The 19,014-nt window shown below is 44.5% G+C and overlaps 1 protein-coding gene across 2 annotated transcripts; it reads right to left on the bottom strand.

The window, feature by feature from the left end:
• Positions 1–832: 832 nt before the first annotated feature.
• Positions 833–6,540, bottom strand: LOC129595454 (uncharacterized). Of its 2 annotated transcripts, none has more exons than XM_055492470.1 (5): positions 6,062–6,540; positions 3,729–3,939; positions 1,461–1,913; positions 1,352–1,395; positions 833–1,291 (listed from the first exon to the last, which is right to left on the bottom strand). In XM_055492470.1, exons 1-5 carry the CDS (start codon positions 6,131–6,133, stop codon positions 1,217–1,219), a joined length of 855 nt encoding a protein of 284 aa, XP_055348445.1. In that variant the 5' UTR covers positions 6,134–6,540; the 3' UTR covers positions 833–1,216. The 2 variants fall into 2 exon arrangements, with proteins under 2 accessions (XP_055348445.1, XP_055348446.1); XM_055492471.1 differs by having other exon boundaries at positions 6,219–6,540.
• Between the last annotated feature and the right edge of the window lie 12,474 nt (positions 6,541–19,014).

Below are 19,014 nucleotides of genomic sequence, written 5' to 3'. Positions count from 1 at the left end.
CCTGTGTAAGGAATTATTTCCACCATATTATAATTATCCGCATAGAAATTCACACGAAAAACTACGGATTATTATCAACGAAGATCAATTAGTCGAATTGCAATAAATTTATTCCAAATATTAACTAAACGGATCAAAGAGACGCGCATTCTTTACCTGTACACGTCCATCGTTACTGTCGGCTGAGTAATCCGAACACTGACTCCATTTACAGAGAAAATGCACAACCAGCGCCGAGCTGATGAGGAAATGCATCGTCTGGGAAGTGGCCGGATAAAGGTCACTTAACGTCGCCACGCGGTTAGAAAAGATGTGTAAGAGCGAGCGGAAGCACATTTGTCAAACGGCTACCTTAGCATCGCGCTTTTATAGTGTGTGAAGAGTGTGGAGCAGTGATGTCAACACGGATGCTGGTCCCCCACATCCTCCTCGTAACCAGGCCGCACGGCAGATACGCTCAATCGTCATCATTCCGGTACTGAGGCGGCTGGGGGATTCCTGTGTACGTGGTACTACGTGGTATTTGCGGGTGTGCGTGCCTCGTTGCAAGCTGCACCAGCACGCTATCCGCTGGATACGATAAACAAGCATTCACAGTGGACGTTCACTCAAATCTGTCAGCCTGCAGTAGTTCAGGGCAACGTGTAACCGTCGTGCCGGTTGTTGTGCAAATAGTACTAAGTTTTATATTAATTTTTAACAGTTTGTGAGTCACCGTTAACGGTGGGGCAAACAACAAAGAGCGTGCCACCTGTAAGGTCGCCATTTAAATGTCAGCAACTATTTTTATATGCACATGGTGCTAGTGTGAATTAGTGCGTCCGACAACGAACCACAAAAGCTATTCATTCAAAAGGTCTTTCGCTCATCAGAGCCTACTGTAAAGTTGTGCAGAAGAGAGTTCTATTTTGGTCGCCTATGATTCCAACTCGGTACCGCATAACCCACATTGCCGCATTACCGCGCACGACATGACCTTTCATATCGACACATTTTCGAAACTATAAACAACAGGCAACCCAGTAAATTTTGTGAAGAAAAACAGATTAATTTTGTAATCTATGGTCACGAAAGCTTCGATGCTATGGTGTTCTCGGACCAATTTAAATCAAAACCCTCCCTTAACAAATCTAGCATAATAAATCCGGACAAAGGTTGTTAAAACAATCGTAATTAAGTTAGTGGTGCCTTGATTCGTTCCGACACAATGGAGTCTTTAATCCGCCCCCAAAAGGGACTTTGTGTATCTAATTCTCCACTTTAGCGTTACCAGAAATACCGGGACAAATGCCTGGAAACCATAAATATTGCACTTCTACTAAACAGTATGGGTTGCTGGGATTAACCTTACCGATGATCGTGTGATGGAAAGGGCCGAATTTCGTCCGCGGGCAGCTACGAATTTCGTGCATAATTTACAGTTACAGTATTTCGGGAAATGGCAATCACTGGCGACATACCGTCCGCAGCGCAGTCCGCTTCGTCCGGGTAGCGTGGATCACAGATGCGCGTCTCATTGTCACTATTTCCTGGCACTTTGTTGCTGCCATCCTGCACTCCATTACTAGCGCCACCCCCACCACCAACCGGACCCGGTTTACTGGTCCAGGTGGGCGGCATGGTGGGGCGCGGTTGGTTTTCATACTGTTCCTGCTTGAAGATATCCGACCAATTGCCCGTGCCGTTGGGGTGTAGTGCATCCGTATCCTTTGCCACCGGTGCCAAAAAGTGCTGTCCGAGATTCTGCCGGTTGCACTTGTCGCCCCAGCAGACACACTGTCGCACCGGCATATCCATCGACGCTGTATACAGACGGCAGGCGTACTGATGCGGTCCATCCGGTTTTAGCGTCATCAGCAGCAGCTGCAGCTGGTGTTGGTTGCTGGCCAAGCAGTAACGTTTGAGCATGGGCCCTGGTTGAAAACAACATGGGCCACCTCTAATACAACAGTTCTTTATGTCGGAGCGCCCGATCATTATACTAACTGACCGAAAACTTCAGTGGTAAAGTAAAAAAAAATTGAAGCACAAACGAAACTGTGCGGCACACTTTCGTCTGTGCTTCAATTTTTTTCAAATTTTGGCCACCTGGTGCAAAAATTTCCCGAGAACGATTTATGTCCACGGAAATGTACAGTTTTCATAGGGAAAACTTCGTCTATGAATGATTAACATCGATACATTTTCATAACAAATAACTGGAAGAAAGGGATCTGGACCGGGCGAAATGTAAAAAACCGGTTTTCCACGTTTACAAATTTCTACAGTTTCAAAAATTTCAAAAATACAATTATGTGACACAAATATGAATATACAACCTTAGAAAAGCACTTTTCTTTACATCACAACCTAAGAGTCATACGGAGGCACCCAATGAACACTAGCCTATCTTGCGAGGCCAGATTTTTAGCTTTGGGAGCCCGTTTGCGTGCGCCAACCATGACTAGGTCTTACTTCCTTACTGCATTTGACCTGGATATAAAATCCAATTAATATGGTAATTATAAATGTTAAGAAAACTTCAAAATCTTGGTAATTACAGCATTAACTATATTATGTAAAGAGCGACGCGCTTAATGCGTGTATGCGCTGTTGTACGAGTACTAAGCCACTTATTTAGATTTGCCATCTCAAAAACAAAGCTACTCCCGAGTAATTTTCTTTATTTTGCTTATCCTGGGCGGAATATGCCATATCTACGTCACGCAATGCGGACCAATCAGTTGAAGGGAGGCGACTGGGACGTGAACAAAAGTGCTTTTTTGGTTTACATACCGTAATTATCGAATTTGTGGCCCTGGGGTACAAATAGTTCGAAGGTTATGGCGGAGGGGGGCTTATTTCGGGGAGGGGGCGTAATTTCGGGGGGTGGCATTATTTTTCAAACGGCATATTTTGGAAGGCGGCATTATATTTCAAACAACTGTGCATTCTGTTCTAGTGAAACTGAACGCAAAAGTTACCGGTTTATCCAAATACACGACCTTACGAACACACATTTTGGAGCATATTCTTATCTAAGCAACTGTTTCTCAACAAACACCACATTATGCTGATGTCCATTTACTGTTTACCCATCAAATTACAATAATTGTTAGGAAGAAATTTGCGGTGTACTTATCATTTTGCAGCGCTGGACATTTAATAAAGGCCCCCTGGGGCGTAATTTCGGGGGGTGGCGTTATTTTTCAAACAGGATCGGGGAGGGGGGCTTATTTCAGGGGGGCTCTTATTGCGGGGGGAGCCACAAATTCGATAATTACGGTATCTATCTTTGTGCCCGATAAACTGGGATTTGTGGTAACCATAAAGCGTTGAAACCAAGTCAAAAGCTATTCGTGCGATTAGCAGCTGTTAATGTAGCATTGTAGCGCGACACACAGGGACTGGTACCAGTGACGGGTGACCAAAATATAAAATCACTTACCTAAAAGACCAAAATGTGAGAAAAATCTAACTAGTCATACGATAAAGCACAAATTTTCAGTCTTCACTCGGAACCACGATGTATGCGTCACATACGTACGTACGAGTACAGCAAGCTTGAACTCTGTATGCGCATTGAATTAAACGGGAGGGCTTACAATGTGGTGAAACCGTGTAGGTAACGCCTAATCCGCTGTTATTTCGTTTCGCCCAGAGTGTCGATAATGCCCGTTTAAATGATAATACTAGTAAGTAAAGTTTGAATAAACTTGTCACCTTTAGTGGTAAAATACGGTGCTTACCGATGTTTCCCCCGTAGTATCGGCTCGGAGCATAGATGGTTTCCATCAAGCATCCGTTGCATTTGCTCTGGCCCGGTATACAGGTGACGTACGCTTTCTTGGAGCAGTCGATGGCGGTTGTCTCGTAACCTTTTAGGCAGCCATACGGATGCTGATTGGCAGTGTTCTGTGTGATGCTAATGTCATAGTTGCAGCTGTAGCAATAAAATGGCTGCAAGAAAGCGTGTAGCGTCAGACAAAATAATCCTGACTTGTTGCAATCAGCCCGGCCTGCTGCGATGTTTGGCCAAGGCACGAACGTGATAAGTCAACGGCCCCATAAAGAAATTCCAGCAAGGTGATTTTTTAGCCGAAAAAGCTTGCATAAAAACTAATGGCAGGAAATATATTCATGTAATCACATAACACAATCACACCCGTGAAGGGCGGCTGACCTGTTCTCGTTATAATTATGCTGCTACAAAATTCGTGGACTTGTACGGAACATTCGCTTTTGCGCACTCGCAAATGCATTTCTGGGGTCGGCCAATTTCGCCTTTGCCGTCCCTTTGCGTTTGCTTTTTCAGTTTGCCTTTTTCAGCTTCACCTTTACATTTGCTTTGCCGACAAAAAAGCCGTTAGCGTACGTACTAATATACCGTTTCAATGCGCCGTCTCACAAAAGCCTTTGCCGTTTGAAAACGAATTACCCAAATGAAAAAATCTTCCCAGATATATGTTCTGCATTGAAATACGTTACATTATCATATCATTAAAGAATAAAAGAATTACATTATCATATTTAAAGAGAAAACAGTACCAAAAGTGTTCAGAAATGGCAATGTGTTAACGGTAATTCATTTTTCGAACGGCAAAGGCTTTTAGAGACGGTATTTTAAAACGGCTACAGTAAAACCTGCCTTTACAGATACATACACCTGGAAAACCAATACACCTGAAAAGTAGGTAAATACGTTAGAATCTTAACCGGCGAGTCCCGTAGACTATGGCATAGGGAGGTCCTGTACAGTGAATACACCTGCATAATAGGCTTAAATACACTTTCTTTCCTTAACCGAATGCGAAATACCCGTGCAAAAGAACCTGCTTCTTACGCACAATCTGGCAAAAACGAACAAAACACAACGAAACATTCGCGATCAAGGAGTTGTAAGTGGCAGAACTCGGCTATGTCAAGCAGAAAAAAGTTCAGTTGAGTTGTTGGCAGTCTTTGATTGAAACACCGTAAAAGAATTAACCCTCATGGACAAACGAAAGCGTAATAATGAAAAGAAAGCTTTGACACTGGATTTTAAGTTTGATTTTGTTTTTAATTACTGATGCGGTCGTTCACGATAAACCTAGTAATCGAAAAGTTTAACCTGTCTCGTGCCAGTGTTCAAACGATTTTGTTTAAAAAAACCACCCAAAAATTGAGCGGTAGCGGGAAAACAATTCGGGCTCGAATCGCAAGCGAGCCACGCGCAGCATTCCATTAAAAAAAGTTTATTCAAACAACGATTCAACATACTGCACATTATAATCCTGCTATATTTTCTGGGGGCAGTTCTGTAAAATCAATACACCTGAATAATAAATATGGAATCGTTTAACCGCCGGTGTATTTGGTTATCAGGTTTTACTGTTGTTAGCACGCTAACGGCTTTTCCAACGGCAAAGGCAAAGGTAAGTTGAAAAAGCCAAACTGAAACGGCAAAGGCAAAGTGGGCCGACCCCAGTCTGAGGGGTTTATGCCGTTCTTTGACCGGATCCAAAGGATTTGTATAAAACAGCAAGAATGTAGGTATGAAACCGTTTGAGTGTGCCGTCACAGCGCAGCATCCGCTTTGGGAAGCATGTTTGAAATAAACTTCTAAATGCTAAAGCGTGAACATACTTCTATGCATCATTTTGCTCATAAGTGCGCCTATGTATGAAGATAGATATATGAAGATAGATCTTCACACACTGAACCACGGACTAGCATTTTTTTAAAATTTTAAAACGAATTCCAGAAATCGTAAACTAATTTGAAAATCTGAAAACAATTCGGAAAATTTGTTTCGGTGTCAGAACGACCTTTCATACTTAAGCGCGTTAATGTGCAAAAGTAGAAAAAGATTCGGTCCATAATTAGAATTTAGGTACAACTGTCAGTGGTGACCTGTGCTGCTGTGCATACTGTATAATAATATCGCGCTGCAAAAAATTGTTTGGGAACGGGCAAAAGCGAAAGTTATCGGCGCATATCTGGCATCCTGTACTATTGTATCTGCTCATTTTTCTTAAAGAAATAACAAACTGCATAGCGAAATATTGATTAAAAAAATCGCTAGAGCAGCTCTGCCGAATACCCTGGCTGACTGTTGACACTGGCCAAGGGTAAGGATACAGGCAAGGGAAAGCAGTGGAGGCCGGATGTCCATGCACGCTGATAGGACCAACAGACCGAGGTGCTTATTCCGGAAAGAAAGAAATATTGCAGGCTCTGAACTGGGGCAGACGACTCACAATCAGTTAATGGAAATAAACGCCAGAATAGTAATTTTGTTATGATATCCGATATTCCGTTTCGATAGATTTGTCCAGTATCTCAGTATTGCCCCTTTATCTCAAGGCAAGGGTCCGGGGTCAGTGTATAGTACCATGAAGGCAAGCGTTTCAGTACAGTGTACGGTTACTGCATTTAAAAATTAGAATGAATAAAAATTGTCAAAGCATTACAGACTTTAACTAAATATTACAGCACTATCCTGTCTCCACACGATAAAGCTTCTTATTAAGTACAGCGCGTAATCCTGAACTCCTGATGATATATTTTTATGCTTATTTGTAGCAGATGCTGCATTACTGTGACTTTACGTATCAACATGACATTTTTATTGTACAGAACGACGGGCCATGGCAACAGCGTAGCGGGTGAAGAAACAGGCTGTCAGCATTAGTGCCATATTGTGCAGAAACGAGGGGGAAAATACACCTATCCCGTCGTTTCCGTGCACGATTAAAGTAAACGGCTTGAAAATATACTGCCTAATTGAGTACTTAAACGCCTTATACGTAGGCTCGCCTACGAGCTGTAAGGAGATTCATAGAACCGGCACTCGAGGCCCGAGGGTATCTCAGATACTCCAATCTGATGTTTTCACCGCTTTGACTTTTGAAGCCGTTTATGCACAATTAGTACTCGTAATTACAGTTTCTGCAGCATAACAAGCACGTACGAGCACGATGAGATCCTTCATATAGTTAAACGGAACGAGATATAAACCATTTTTCTAACTGAACAAAATACTCTCTGAATCTGTAGCTCTCGCTTCAGGGGGAGACATCAGTGACTGTCGCATTGGAAAATAACACCGAGCGGATGCCAGCGCAATTAGTATGTAAGCGCTCCCTTTCCTGGCTTGGCGAAGCGCTTTTCTGGCTTACGTCTCCGACGACGACTAACCGGTGCAGTTAGGATAAAACTCCAACGGTCCCTTATCATCATTTGTAAAAAGAAAGGTCACGGATTCCCACATAGGAATCGCTCCGACAATGGCCATGATATTTTTTTGCGGATCCTATAAACAGAATTAAGTTTAGCGAGGAATCTCGTCTGCTTCTGCAAGAACCCAGCATATCTAAATACATTGCAGTAAAATCGCGTTTTTTATATTTCGGCCTTCGCTTCGTTATCTTTTTTGCTGGTAGCATTATGAGACGACATTGTCTATGTACTGACCTCATTTACGAAGAGAAAATCGTTGGTCCGCTCGTCTTGATTGATTATAACGCGGTGCAGGTTTTTGGCACGCGTTCCATAGATCTGGATCTTTTCGATGAAGTAATTTTCCATGCCGGTCCAGTTATGGGTTATTTCAAGAACAACCACTTGCTATACAGAACATTAGATTTTTCTCGTAAATAACGACTTGTAAACTGCGGACAAGAGACACTAAAAATATATACCCAGAATCCATAGGGCAGTTTTGGATATAGTAGTGTATCTTCTCCTTTGTATCTCAGTTTTGCCGAGAAGTACTCTCCGTTTTCGTAGCTGTCTGCAGAAAAGAAAATTTGCGATCAGCATCAGCCAGTAAAGTAATACGGTCTCGGAGTGCGAGAAATTATTAATAAGTGACGTGTGGGAATAGGATCACACGCCGGAGTACGTACTGGATGCTGACTGTCCGCCTTCCACCTGCAACATAACGGATAATCTAGTCAATCTCTTCTGTGATTTGCTGTTCTCTTTTACTAGCGATGTATATGATGTCATAACGCGAAGTCTATATAAGTTCTGGTGATGCCTAATATCGGAATCAGTAGTCTGAGATTTACTTCTGAGACTGCTTCTAATTACGATTTCCTAGCGTTGTGAACTGTGATGTGAATTGGATAAAGAGACAGCAATACTTGTTCCTTCTGATGTACATGATCGTTCCCGGATTATTGCATAGAACACAGGTTTGCTCGTGACACAATCGTCCTAGCTCTTGCCGATCCTCACAGGACTTACGACCGGAAGTTGTGGTTAGCGTGTTCCTGAGGGATTCCTGATCTTTCGTGTTCCTGAATCGTTCGTCATATTTCCACCATAGTTTTTCTGTTACAGTTTGAGAGTACGAGTGCCTACCGATTGAGCATTACAGGCGTGGAAGAGTAAAGATTGTTCATGGAGCCTTAAACGGCGTGAACGCTTATACACGACATGGCGCCCACCGGTGTCTTTTAATTTTCCCGATGTAACAGAAAATTAATGGTGGAAAGTTTGATGGTAATTTATTGGTAAAAAGTGGTCCGTACAGAAAGGCGTCGAACCGCAAAGGTACGCCGAAGGAGGTCAGCGTTCCCGATCTGGCCTAGTTGATTTATTTTCAGCGAGCTTCCTCGCAATTGTGAGCTTCCTCACTGGTGAGCTTCCTCGCCAATTAAATTAACATAATTTAAATTGGACCGTAGGAATAAATAGTCGAAACCTTAAAGGTCGGCTGTGTAAGTAATCGGTGTCTGTGTGGGTAATTTCCGGGTTGTCTGCGCAAAGCAGTAACCGCGGCGAATAAAGCGTAATCTGCAGTGTCAGTGTACCTGGCCTGCAGATAGAGCAGATAGTAAGCACCGAGCCATTGTCAGTGGCCAGGTGAGATAACGATCTCCAGCAGACTGATAAAGGCAAGCCGCAAGCGGTAGCCAGAATCAGCAGCTAGAGAGAGTTGACCGTGAAAAAAGGTAAACACCGGCAAACGGTGATTGACCTGTGAATTTTAAGTTACAGCAGCACGCAAAGTGCAGCTGTGTAATTGTCGAAATTGTTACAGTCGAAACCGCAAAGGTCGACTGTGTTTAAAACTCACTTAACAATTCAAACCTAAAAGGAGGATTGGGAAGTGACGTAGTAGTAATTGCACAATTGCAATTTCGGAAGCAGTAGCACAATCGCTGCTGTAAATATTATTGTAAATAGCCGCAAAGGTTATTTAAAATAAAAAGCTGAAATGTCGGGCGGTTCGATTCCTAGAAATCGCCCACCACCGCGTAAAATCCCAGACAACAAAGTGATCATTGGGGCGTATGATGGGTCGAGAGCCCAGACAAGGTTCAAATTCAACGCAAAAGAAATTCCGTTGAATTTGATGTACCTTGCTCTTAACGTTGAACCACCAGAAGCACAAGATGCATTCTGTGGGAAGTCATGGATTGATTACCAGGAAATCAGGCGGTATTTAAATTCCAAAACCAGATTACCAGCACATTTTAAACCTTGGATTGAGTACGAGGGATGTATCCCTGAAGCTTACCTGGACATTACTGATGAGCAGTTTAAAGCTGCTTTGCAGGATGCAAACAGGTGGCTGCCAGAATATACGGAAGATTTGAATAGACGCAGAGAGGCGGCCCAAGCTGCACTAACAGCGTCAAAAGCAACCGGAAAAACTCCCAAAAAACAGGCAGCAAATGAGCGCGTCACGCGCGGTGCCAAGGAGAGAATTCCAGCTCAGGCATCCGGTGCGATACTGGATGAGCCCATATCGGAAACTCCAAGCGTGGCCGAGAGCCAGACAGAACCCCAGTCGTCCCAGTCGGACAATAATTTGATAGCGTTGGCGGCTGCGGATAAAGCAGACATATCCGAGGGATCAGAAACAAGAGCAAGCAAAAGCATTCGTGGTGGAACAATGACATTCCACCCGGCACAGCTAAAATTACATAGTTTTGTGTCAGAAAGAGATTTTGAGCAACCAGATGAGGACTTCCTTACTCAAGCTAGGGAAGTCGATGAGCAGTTAGCTGCGGCAGAAACTGACCAGGACGTGGGTTTGATAGTTCGGCAAACTATGCCCGTATTGATCCAAAGTCTCCGCACGCTCATCGCATCTACAAAATCAAAAGTTGATGAAATGGGTAATACTATGTCGTTAGACGCCCGCGTCGATGCAGAACGAAATGAAAAGCTGAAATTCCAAAACGATTTTAATGAAATGCGGATTAAATTCGATAATGAACAAACGGAAAATGATAGATTGGCTAACGAAATACGTATAGCAAACACTAATCTGCATGATTTAAGAGAAGCCAACAGAAATGCGGAGGCCGCGTTTAATGCAATGAAAGATGAGCGCGATACTTTAACAGACACGAATCGTAATTTTGAAAAACAGTTGGAAGATGCTCAGAGAGATCTTTCAAACGCGAAAGCTACGATTGATGGCCTCAGTGCTCATCCAACACCGGATACGGCAAAACAGATTGTGGATTTAGACCAAAAATTGAATAAAGCATTGAAAGATTTGAGTGCCGAAAAAGATGCGCACCAAGTCACAAATAAAAAACTAACTGATGCGCAGAATTTGTCCCAAAAACTTACCAAAGACTTGGAAGCCGAAAAGAAGCGAGCTAAAGACGCTGAAGAGTCCCTTCAACGGGATCTCACACAAGCGAGAGTGCAGCTGAATAACAAGTCTTCGGTCGGCCCGATGCATATTCCCAAGGAAAAGGATGATTCGTCCCAAAAGGAAATTGAGAGGCTACAGGGTATGTTGACTACAGAGCGAGAGAATGTTCAAAAGGCCCAAAAGGAATTAAAAGATTCGAAAAAGGATAAAAGATGTGATAATTATGAGAACGCGATTCAAGCGAAAAATACAGCACAAGCTGATGCATATGAAAAGTCTGAGAGGTGTAATCGACTGTATGAAGAAAATGCGCAATGCCGAAAGGAATGGCATGAAAAACAAGACCAACTTACCAAGATGGAAGTGGACCTAAAGCAAGCGTATGACGAACTTCGTCAGCTTCGAAATACAGATGCTGCTCTTGGCGGCGGTGAAGGATACTTTCAAAGGGAAGCGCCGGTAGCGACAGGGGACGTATTACGTCCTTCCGTGTTTACACCATTTAATCCCCAAAATTTCTCGTCATACGTGGATCAGCCTTTAGCCACTGGCAGTAATCCGGTTGGCATCTTGCGGAGACCTAGACAGGAATCGCGAGTCGAATTTTCGGAGGCTCACTCCATGCCACGCTCGTCTTCAGAGAGTCAGATTCCCAGAGAAACGGTGCCTCCTAAGCAAAAGAAAAATAAATCAACAGATTTACGCCAAGAGGTATTCAAAAGAATATCTGACGACGCTGGTCGCCAGATGCGAGGAACAGAAAATAGGGACAGTTCCGATACAGAAAATGAACTGATGGATGATGCCCTGATGGAGGATGAACACCGTCGCCCCAGTAGCACGGCCAGCAATGAGTCTATGTCCAGAAATCCTCAGCTGGAGGAATGGCTGAATAAACAGACTCATATTTCGGATAGAACGACGCTTACACAAGAAAGCGTTGTTGAACTTTCAGCGAAATTTGTGGAAAAAGACAGCGATAAAACGGTAGGTGGCATGAAGCTCCTTGCCTTTGATGATGCTCATCCGGAAAAGATTCAAAGATGGCTCATGAATGTTGAACAATGTAGAGCCACGAACAATTGGAATGACGAAACAACGTGTCGCAGAGTAATCGGTGCATTCACCGGTCCGTCTTTTCAATGGTTTGAGAGATTCTGGAAAGACAATAAAGGCAAATCATGGTCTGATTTCTTTAAGCCCGCTATTGTAGAGCACTTTAACGGCTCGCTGTCTAAGCCCGTTATTCGCCGAAAAATGAATAATCGTAAATTGGAATTTTATGAACCTGTTCGTGCTTACCTGGATAGCTTTCTCCCGTGGTTCGAAGAATTAAAAGTATCCGATGAGGAACAAGTTGAAGCACTCCTAGAGGGCGTTCAGGAGCACAGACCGGCGTGGTTTCGTGAAATCTACAACGCAGCGCCTAAAAATTATACCGAATTTGAAAAGAAACTACAAGAGTGCGAGAAGCTATGGAAGCGTATGAATAAGGATAAAAAGGCACCCGAATCAACACAGAAAAATGCTCCTTCAGAACCGAGAAGTGCCGGTAATAACAATTATAATAATTCGAATTATGAAAATCGAGGCGGCCGCGGTGGCTCGTCTCAGAGAGGAAATTATTATTCGAACCGGGGAGGCCGCGGAAATTATGGCAATAATCGCGGTGGATATTCCCGTTCGTATACGGAAACGGTGATTCCACAGCCGCAGAATTCGGTGGCTCCAATCCAACCTGTCCTGAATGTTCCCCAGCCGCAATTTGTTCCAGTTCCGGTGTATTCACAGCCACCATTCGTTGAACAACACCCGGTACAATTTGCGCAGACCTTCCCACAGCCAATTCCTATGCAGGCTTCCATGCCTGTCCCAGTTCAAATGATGAATCCAATGATGCCGGTTATGCAGCCGCAATTCCAACAACCGGAACAGAATTTTGATCAACAGTACCAACAGAACGGCCCGGCGAATAACAACAATTATGACGGCGGTAATAATCGTGGAAATTACCGAAATAATAATAATAATTATCGAGGACGAGGTGGCTATAACAACAATAATAATCGTCAGCAGAGTAACCAGAATTACCGGCAAAATCAGCAGGCCGGTAGCCAGCCTCCGTTTGATGAACGAAATATCCTGAAGGATAAATGGCGAACAAATCGCGGAGTTGAAATTTGTTTCCGCTGTCATGGTCTTCATCCCGCTGCAGGTTGTACGAATCAGTTTGTACTTCCCCGACAATATGAGCCGTCTGCAGAATTGTTGGCAAGATACAACAACCCGCAGCAGCAAATTAATATGATGGAGTTGGACTTACCGGCTGGTTTGTCTTCGCCGACGCCCCAGTGTAACAAAATGGAAGTCCAGGACTTTTCGCAGTATCCTCTAGCGGATCACGTGTGCCTGTTGCCGACGCTTGATGCCCAGGCTTGGTATTCGGTAATCGACATTAACTATCAGAAAGTGAAGACTATGCTGGATACGGGCTCCAGTATTTCAGTTATGTCATTGAAGATGGCGAAGGATTTAAAATTAAATATTCATCGTTGCCCGGATCACATTAAAGGCAGAGTTGTCCACACAGCTTACCAGGGAAGACAGTTGATTGAGCCGTTGTCGGTGGTGGTCACCATCCATGAATTTGGGATGGCTTTTGAGCACGCAATGCTTGTGATTTCCACTTTCGACAGGGACCACGTGGTTTTAGGTTTGGACTTTTTAGCTACAAAGCCTTTTATTTTAGATATGAACACTATGACTTGGCGTCTCTCCCGTAGACAGTCTAACGCTCCAGCATTCTTTCGCCGCGAAACTCACCTGATGTCGGACGTCATTAGGTCACACGATTTTGATCCGTTAATTCCTGTGGGAGTTAAGCCGTCTCCCGCAATTCCTGCATTGATGTTAACAGAGCGTATTGGTGTCGCTAAAGAAGCAAAATTTGTGCCATATGAGTCTGCACATTTAATTTTGGCAAAAGCTGACCCAGAAATTTGTATCCTACACTTACAAAAAGCGAAGCAGGAGTGGCCGCGCCCAGTCGCGCCACCACCAGTGACTAAAGTGGCTGATGCCCCGGTGAAAACGGAAGTTAAACAAACTACACCAGTTCAGGTAGCCCCGATTAAGCAGGGATCCGACCAGCGTGACGAAGAGTTTGTGCGTAGTGTAGTACAGGAGATGATTCGTCAATATCTCCCCAGAGCAGCTTCCGTCGTGGATGAACCTGTTCGTCCTGCAATTAAGCAAGAAATTAAGACGGAGAAAAACCCAGAACCAAGTCAAGTTCGTGGGGGAGGCGGTGAAACAATTGTAAATAGTATGCAGTCAAGTTCGCGGGGGAGAGGACAGGCGTCTCCTCAGCCGCCAATTAAAAAGGAAAAAGTTTTGCAGCCGTCGCCGGCAAGCAGCCCAAGTACCTCACCTTCGGCATCGGTCAGCCCTGTGCCTAATTCTCGCTCCAGTCAAGTTCGTGGGGGTGACGACTCCTTGCAACTTCCAATTCAGATCTCTTCTGTGGATGCAGTGTTGAAACAGCATCCTGCGGCAAAGTATCTCTACATGGGCGTTTTAGAGAAATCAGCGAAGGTTGTCGAATGTCTTAGCATGGACAATAAACTGCTAAATATCATACCTGTCGAACGAGATCGCAGAGACGTTGACGAAGTCCATGATTATCCCTCTTACATGGCACGGAATCCAGAGTTAAAGAAGTGGATGACGCCGATGGATAGGCCTCAGGACAAACAGTTGTATCCTTCGGAGCAACGGTTCCGAGATCCGCAGTTTTGGCGCGAAACTCAACAGCAATGTGTTGATAGCCGGATGTGGTATAAAATGTACAAGAAGCCGTCGCATGCTAATACTAATTTTACCAAGTATGAAATAAATCGGTTTATAATCTGTGAAGGGATTTTGTGTAGAGTACCTGATCACTCGGGAGCTTGCCCACGGATTTATGTGCCACACCAATGGCGACAAAAGTTGATAGCCTGCTTTCACGAAATACTAATTCATAAGCAAGCGTACGGTCGGCACGAAAAATTATATCCGTATTTAGTAAAATTGTTTTACTGGCCGGATTGTATAATAGAAATCGAACGGTATGAGAAAAACTGCGACGTGTGTCGAAACTCGATTAATGACCGTCGGCATTTTGAAACGATTAAAAGAAATGAACAGTTGGCCGCACAGAAAGCTACAGGAAAACGTAAGGTTACCTTTTCCGTGGACAATCCAGCTCCCGCAGGAGAATTTGAAAACGGTAGCTTTATTCCAGCTGACGGCATGAAGCCTATCAATATCGGCCCGTGTCCGACCTCCTATGAAGATAAACAGGCGGAGAAGCAAAGGGAAATAAATGCTCAAATAATTAGTAACTCACCGCCGCCGAAGCCGTCTGAGTTCGTTTCGGAGGATGTCAGAGCGACCTACGATGTTTCAACAAATGTTAATATTAATGAACAGTGGGAAATCTGGAATGAGATTCAGAAACAAAAAGCATTGAGTGAATCAGCAGCTGTCAGTCTAGTCCAACCCACCGTAGGAAATTTCGAACCATTATCGGAAGGTTCAGGAAGAAACTCGCCCAGGCGTAAAAAGTCTAGCTACGGTCGTAGAATTAGGCGCGAATACGCAGAGCGCGAAGCTGCAAATCAAATGTCGGCCGAAACCGTGCCGCCAGTCCCCGCTCAGCAGTTGCCCGTGGTTAAAAACTTGCCTAAACGGTCTCAGGACGTCCGGGAATCCACTGATATCCCGGCATGCGTGTATTCGAAGGATGTCATCGAGCTGGCGTACAGGGACGCCCATCTGAAACAGGCACAAGCACAGGTTGAAGTTAATTCGGTAGAACATGATATTTACCGCTTCGAGCCAGAACCCGGTCCGATTGATTGCTTCAAAATGGAGCTTTTCCCAGCCTCGCCGGTTATAATTCAGCCCCATTCACAGGGAATTATTCGCGCAACGACGTCTATGTCTGATGAGCAATTCATGGAATTCCAGGATGAGTATTTATACACTCAGCCTTTTCTCTATGAAGGAAAAATTCCCGAATCAAACAAAAATGCGGTATTACTGGACGGCGTTTTAACGCTAAACGAATACGGAAATTGTCGAGTCTGCGTCGTTAATGTATCTGACAAACCGCTGGTTTTAAACGAAGAAACTAACCTTGGCGAAGTGGCGCTCGTCGATGCGGTGTACCAGATGGACTCTCCAGAGTTTCAGGAGAGTTGTCAAAAAGCGATTAGTGATATTTCCAGTGATGAGCAAGGTGTCCCGGCACCGGAAAAAATCAACGAATGTGTAGCCATGCAGTTGCCGCCACCCGCCATCCGTGCTGCTGATCCTGAAACAGAGGAAACTTTCGCAAAAATTAAAGTTGGAGACATTTGTCCAAGTAAGGATGAATTGAAAGCCATATTTTATCAGGCAAAATCGGTCTTACCGACTAAAGCGCGTCCTGTGGGATGCTGTACTATATATGAGCACTCCGTAGACACAGGTACGAGTTTGCCGGTCAGAACTCCTCCGTATCGCACGTCGTTCGAGGATCGAAAATGGCTCCAAGCTAAAACACAGGAAATGATTAAAGACGGTATCATTGAGCCAACAAATTCGGCGTGGGGAAGTCCTATTTGTATCGTAAAAAAGAAGGATAAATCTCGGCGATTAACCGTGGATTTTCGTAAATTAAACGAACGGTTAATGGGCAGCAGTTACCCGCTTCCCAGAGTTGACGATATTCTTAATGCCCTCGATAAAGCTACTGTCTTCAGTAAGATTGACTTAAAAAGTGGCTTTTGGCAAATAAAAATTAAACCGGAAGACCGATGCAAAACAACAATGGTGGGCGAGGAATTCACATTTCAATACAAAGTCTTACCTTTTGGAATGAAGGATGCGCCTTCGGCTTTCCAGCGCGCCATGGATCTAACGCTTGCAAACATGAAGTGGAGGAACGTGTTAGTTTTTATTGATGACATTATTGTCTTCAGTAAAAACCTGGCTGATCATATGCGAGACTTACAGGAGCTTTTCCTGCGGCTCCAGGAATGCGGCTGGACCATTAACCCTGAAAAAACAGAATTGTTTGTTAATTCGATAACGTTCTTGGGTCATACGGTCGATCAATTTGGTATAAGTACGGATCCAGAGAAAATCCAGGCGGTAAAGGAATTTGGTCCTATAAAAGATAAGAAAGATATTCTCAGATTTTTAGGTATGGTAGGATATTATCGTCAATTTATTAAGAACTTCCAAGAAATCGCTGAGCCGCTTCAAAAATTAATTCCCAAAAAAGTTACCTTCGAATGGGGAACGGATCAGTGCAGGTCTGTGGAACAATTGAAGGAGGCCTTGGTGACGGCGCCGGTCTTGGCCCGTTATGACCCAGAGGCTTTGTCGCGAGTTATCGTCGATGCCAGTACTATTGCTGTGGGTGCAGTTCTTATGCAATGTCCCAAGGATAAACCGACGGATGTGCCAACAAACTGGCGTGCTATTGCATATTTAAGCCGCAAGTTGACTGAAACACAGAAAAGGCTCTACTTCTCTACTGAGCTTGAGGCCTATGCTGTTATTTGTGCTCTCAAGAAATGGAAACACTATCTTTCTGACTATCAGTTCGAAGTCCAGACCGATCACCAGGCGCTGGTCTTCCTTAATAATATGCGCGATGCCGCTGGCCGCCTCGGGCGCTGGGCCTTATATATCCAGCAATTTAATACTAAACCTGTTCACATACCTGGCAAAGAGAATGTTATTGCCGACGCCTTGAGCAGAAATCCAGGAGAGCAACCGGAACCCGACTCCGACGATTCAGATATCGAATTTGACTATAGACAAACTTACCCCTTCGCCGGCGATGCAGCGATGATCGAATGTTGTTTTGCGGTTTTGGAGAGAGATTATGTGGACATCCGGTTCGAAATGATGTCGGCTGAGGTGAAGGCAGTCTCTCAAGAGGATATGCAAGCCTTCGACGCCGATAAAGTCCAAAAGTTGATTACTGATGACAAAGCCTCACATTCGGCCGAGGAGCAGTCTCGTGACGCTCGCATTGTCAGATGGCGATTGCTCCTAGAAAACAAAAAGGAAAAGATGTCAGAGCACGAGAAATTACACCTAAACAAATTTGTAGTGAAACAGGGCGTTGTATACTACAAGTTTGAATTAAACCGGAAGATCTATTACTGCATGTATGTACCTGTTCACTGGCGGCTTCAGTTCCTTCAGGATAACCATGATTCCCCGTTAGCGGCACACTTGGGCGTCCTGGCCACCTATAAAAGGATGTACAAGTATTTTTATTGGCCCCGTATGTTCGAGTCTGTTAAAAGTTATTGTGCCTCTTGCCCGGCGTGTCTTGCACAAAATCCTCTTGCTACGGCACCGGCCGGCGCTCTCCAGTCAAATCCGACGGTTCCTCCCCGGTTAGTTTGGGCAATCGATGTTGCTCCGGCCCTCCCAACCACGGAATCTGGAAACAAAAACATAATTATTGCCGTAGATTACGGGAGCAAATACATTGTGGCTGAGGCAGTCGAGAGAAATGACGCTGCAACATTGGCGTTGTTCTTTTATCGTCGTATCCTGACAGTCTTTGGTATGCCCGTACACATTACCTCAGACCGCGGCAGTAATTTCATGTCCGAAATGTTTCGGGAGCTTCTCGCTCTCGCTGGTGTTGCTCACGCACCGACGGCGTCAGGCCACCAGCAGGGTAACGGTCTTGTTGAAAAACGTGTAGGGGAAATCAAAAAGGCGCTAGCGAAGTATGTTAATGAGCAGCAAAGTGACTGGGATATATTCCTCCCAGCACTTTGTGCTGCATTTAACAGTAAAGTAGTAGAGCGAACGGGCCGTTCACCGTTCTTCATGATGCATGGCACCGAGATGCGCTTACCGATAAATAACTTCCTGCCGTTTGAAGAGGATTTTGTGATTCCCGCCCATGTATACGTGCAGCAGATGCAGCGCGGCCTTGGTGAGGCCCTGGACTTGGTGAATGCTGAAGAGTTTCGCCATAAGCTTAAAGATAAAATTAGATATGATGCTAACATATCTCACACCTTGTATAAAGCCGGAGATCAAGTTTTGGTTTACGTACTCCATCGAAAAGTGGGGAAGAATCCATCCCTTATGCCCCGTTGGACTGCTGGATGGGAAATTGTGCGTCAGTCAGGGCCAGTGCATTATCTAGTTAAGAGTAATCGGCGTGGAAATGTTAAAACTGACACAGTCCATGTCAGCCGCCTAAAGCCGTATAATTTCCGCGACGTTGATATTATTTTACAAGACGAGCACTTACCGAAGTTGCTCGACTGTGTGGAAAAGGAATGCCCCGATGAATTAGTTGAGGCGCCCGCGCCGCCGCCGGTGGTTCCATCCGTTGATTCAGCATCGTCGCGCCTTGA

The sequence above is a fragment of the Paramacrobiotus metropolitanus genome, unplaced genomic scaffold (assembly GCF_019649055.1).
Source record: "Paramacrobiotus metropolitanus isolate TYO unplaced genomic scaffold, Prichtersi_v1.0 Parri_scaffold0000078, whole genome shotgun sequence".
NCBI lineage: Eukaryota > Metazoa > Tardigrada > Eutardigrada > Parachela > Macrobiotidae > Paramacrobiotus > Paramacrobiotus metropolitanus.
This window is presented reverse-complemented; position numbering and strand designations above follow the sequence as displayed.